Below are 3,682 nucleotides of genomic sequence, written 5' to 3' on the forward strand. Positions count from 1 at the left end.
CCCACAGATTGCCGTCCTGCCCCCTTATTGCACCTCTTGCAGAAAGGCCCGCTGGGCTCCATCCTGTCTCGGTGCCTTGTCCAGAGGGAATGGCTGGGTTTGTCTTGGAAAGAGCCTCCTGCCCCCTTTGCCCTCTCTGTCCTGGACCAGGCGTTTATTTGATGGGACATGTCTCAGCTGGGGCTGCCTCTCCCTTGCCTTCACAGGAAATCTGCATTAGCTACTTGGAGTGCTGCCAGCGGGACCGGAGCAGGCACAGCCGACACAAGATACTCCGGTAGGGCCAGGCACCTGTCAGGGAAGAAAACCCCGGGGTAGAAGGAGCCGTGGGGAGGGGCAGGGGGATTCCTGCGGGCTGCAAGGCAGCTCTGCAGCTGAATGCCCATCTGCATCCTTGCCTCTTCCAGGGTCCACCAGCTCACCCTTTCTTTGCATGCAGCTGCATCTTCTAGCCATGTGCCCTTCAGTCCAGCCAAGCAGAGTGGGTTTAGCATACACACGTGTGCACACACACGTGTGGACACATCCCTCTCCCCCCCAGCCATGCTGGCCATGGCACTGGGGAAAGCCAGGAGCTGTTCCACGCCATCCCCGTCCTGGGGGCAGTGTTTCCTGCTGCCATCACCTCTCCAGGCCTGTCTGTGTTACAGGACAGCTGTTGCCACAGCTGTGCAAGCCTCGACCCACAGTGGGCATGCAGTGTGGCAGCAGGGCTGTGTCCAGACAGGGAGAGGGTGGCTGGTGTGGTGTGGCATGTGATGCCTTTGCACTCAGCCTGACGGGCAAGAGGATGCGTGTGCAGCGGGTGTGCTCATGCAGCCCTCTGGTATGTGGGCATGCACTATGACCACCCCCCTGCAGCATGCACACAGTGCTTGAGCAGGATGGGCATGTGCACGTGCTGCATGGAGTCGGTGCTGGCCCTGCTCTCTGGGCCCCTCTCGGCTCCTAGGAGAGGCAGGAGCCCCCTGTCTCGAGTGGGAAGCTCTTAGTGCTGCCTGTGACATGGCTTCCTTTCTCCTCCCACCCCACGCAGGGAAAACTACCTATTCACCTGCTCGTGCCCCAGGTGTCTGGCGCAAGCCGAAGACCCCGATGTGACATCAGAGGAGGACGAGGAGCTGGAGGGCGAGACGGATGACGCGGAACTGGAGGATGAGATGACGGACGTTTGATCCTGGGCCTGGGGGGCGTGGGGCTCCTTGGGCTCCCAGCAGGCCGGGAATGCATGGCAGGGGGAGCACACCTTGGCACTGCCCATTGCTGGTGTCGTGGCGGGGTGGGAGGGACGTATGGTCAGGCAGGGCTGGGCTCTGGGTGCGGATGCCGCTGGTCCATCAGCCCCGCTGCTCCGTGATGCACTGGACAGGTCGCGAGTGTCCTGCAGCTATTGCCGCAGCGCCTGAGCATCGCAGCCGCGTGTGGGGCAGGCGGGGGGGACCCCTGCGCTGGTGAGCACACAGCACCACACGCTGGGGCAGGACCTCGCACGTGGCCTCATCCAGTGAGAAGCAGCTGCTATTTGATGCAATGATAATCTGACAACTAGGGAAGCAAGGACCGAGTGTTTGGGCAGGGGTGGGTGAGGAAAGAGGTTTAACCTTGTGGAGACCTATGCAGAGCGGTGGGGGTGACTGGCTGCTAGAACCAGTCACATGCATGGGCAATTAGCTCCATCTCTGTGTGCAATGGGTGGAGGATGGTGCTTCCCTCGCCTTGCTGGGTGGGGAGGGAGGATGTCAGGCTGCTGAAGTCTGTGCACAGCCACACCAGCTCTGCAGCGCTCGGGGGCGGATGGTCGGGGCACCGGCAAGGGACAGGTTAGGTAGCTTTGTGATGCAGGCGGGGGGGCAAGGACATCTCTGCTCCTGGGCTCTGATCCCCCTGCTTCCTGCTCTGTGCTCACGCTGGTGACCCCCCACCTTGGGGTGAGAGCCCCTGTGGGAGTCGCTGGGCACGGCAGGGCTTTGGCTGCTCTCTGGGTGTCCCCAGGGCTTAGGCTTTTTGAGTGGGAAATGAGCTGCAGATAGTGTCTGCCATCAAAGTCAGGGCCCCCGGGGGCTGGGGTAGGGCAGGGCCTAACCCACTGCTAAGTCCTGGCCTCCCAGTTTTGCAAGCACAGACCTCCCCTGGCTGGACCTGATCCAACCCCAAGCAATGGGGGCAGGACACCCCTCTCCCCCCACCCAAGGGACTAAGGAGCCAAGCTTGGTCCTTCCCTGTCTGCATAGGATGCTTGGCCTCACCGCTGCCCTACCTGCCGGCTGGCTCCACCGCTCTGATAGTGCTGGCACTAGCAAATTGGGACCAGCTGCCTCTTCACCCCCCCTCCCATTACATTGAGAGAGATGCTGACCAGCAGGGAACCAGACCCACCTTTTTCTGGTCCCCACCGGGCTCCTGCTATACCAGGCCGTGAGGAAGTGTGATTGCTGTAGGGCACTTTGGCTTTCCCCTGCCCCAGGCTGGGCCAGCCCCTACCCAGATCACGGGGGCTCTTTCTGCTGCCTTCCCTGGGTGTGCAGAGGTGATGTTTGCTCTGAGCTCCTGTTGCTCTGACCCTGTACTTGATGCTCTGCAGACCTCGGGCCGGGTTATGCTCTGGGTCACAGGGTGTGAATCGGGACTAGCTTCCCCAGAAGCTACTCTGAGCTGATGCGGGCACTAGCAAGAGCAGAGCCCGCTCGATCCCCAGCTGTGCTAGGCAGCGTTTTGCTCTTGCTTGAATTGAGACAGCAATACCCTTTGTTTGACATGGTGCTAATTCCCACTGTGCTGGCTGGCTCGGGGGGGCGGCCTGAGCTGACTGTTAATAGGGTGGCTTGTGTGGGCCCCAAAACGTGGCTTGAGCACAGTCGCCTTCCAGGAACCAAGCTGGCGCGAGGAACGAAAGAGCAAGATCCCAGCCCTGGGAGCTTTGGGAAAGGCTCTTCGAGAATGAGGGGCTGCCACGATGGGGACAAAGGTGCTATGTCTCCAGGACGGCTTGGCTGGAGAATCACGTGCTTGCAAATCCCATTCGGACGGGTCGCTTAAGCTGATCCCCCTCTGTTTGTTCCTCTGGCCAGGGCTCGGCCCTGTGCCAACGGGTATCTCTGCAACTTGAGCAGCCCCATGTCTGCCTGGGCTCCTTCCCTTTTAGGCCCTGAGACCAGGCTCCTGCTAAGGGGATCTTGTTACCAGGACTCTGGCCTGCTATGGAGGTGCCCTTGGCTGCCAGTCCCTGCTACACCTCTCCACTTACTCCCCGCGAGTCCTTGGTCTGCAGGGGAGAGGTCTCGCTTTGTGGGGGGGCCGAGGCCCCTTTAGCTGCCTGGTCCTGCAGCAGCTGGGGGGGATTCAGGATACAACGTGGATCCAGCCTCCCATGTGCAAGCCCACAACTGCTGTGCAGCCCTCGGGAGCAGGCGGCTCAAGGGGTCTCGGAGTCGGGACAGAGCAGCATGGTTTTGCAAGAGCAAAGCCCGGCCTGCAAAGGTTGGGGTCACCTACAGCCTGACCCCACCCTCCAGCCCTACCCCCTGTGCTGCCAAGGCTTTTCCTTTCGGTGCCTATGCGTGCTCCACGCGGCTGCAAGTCGGCTTGCCCCCCTCTGCTCTCTCATCCCTGGCTGGCAGTGCCCCACTGTACAGACCGGCTCTGTACACACGCTCGCATAGCGCGACCCCCCCCCCCCCCCCCC

General features: G+C 61.5%; 1 protein-coding gene across 1 annotated transcript in view; it reads left to right on the forward strand.

Annotated features, from left to right (window-relative positions):
- SMYD5 (SMYD family member 5) overlaps window positions 1-2,895 on the forward strand; it is a 35,160-nt gene extending 32,265 nt beyond the window's left edge. Inside the window, exons 12-13 of the mRNA XM_019526421.1 lie at window positions 207-277; window positions 1,037-2,895. Coding sequence (XP_019381966.1) covers window positions 207-277; window positions 1,037-1,175 — 210 coding nt within the window. The 3' untranslated portion in view covers window positions 1,176-2,895. The remainder of the gene's footprint in view (window positions 1-206; window positions 278-1,036) is intronic.
- Window positions 2,896-3,682: the final 787 nt, after the last annotated feature.

Source organism: Gavialis gangeticus, unplaced genomic scaffold, assembly GCF_001723915.1.
Source record: "Gavialis gangeticus isolate Ggan-Ray unplaced genomic scaffold, GavGan_comp1, whole genome shotgun sequence".
NCBI lineage: Eukaryota > Metazoa > Chordata > Crocodylia > Gavialidae > Gavialis > Gavialis gangeticus.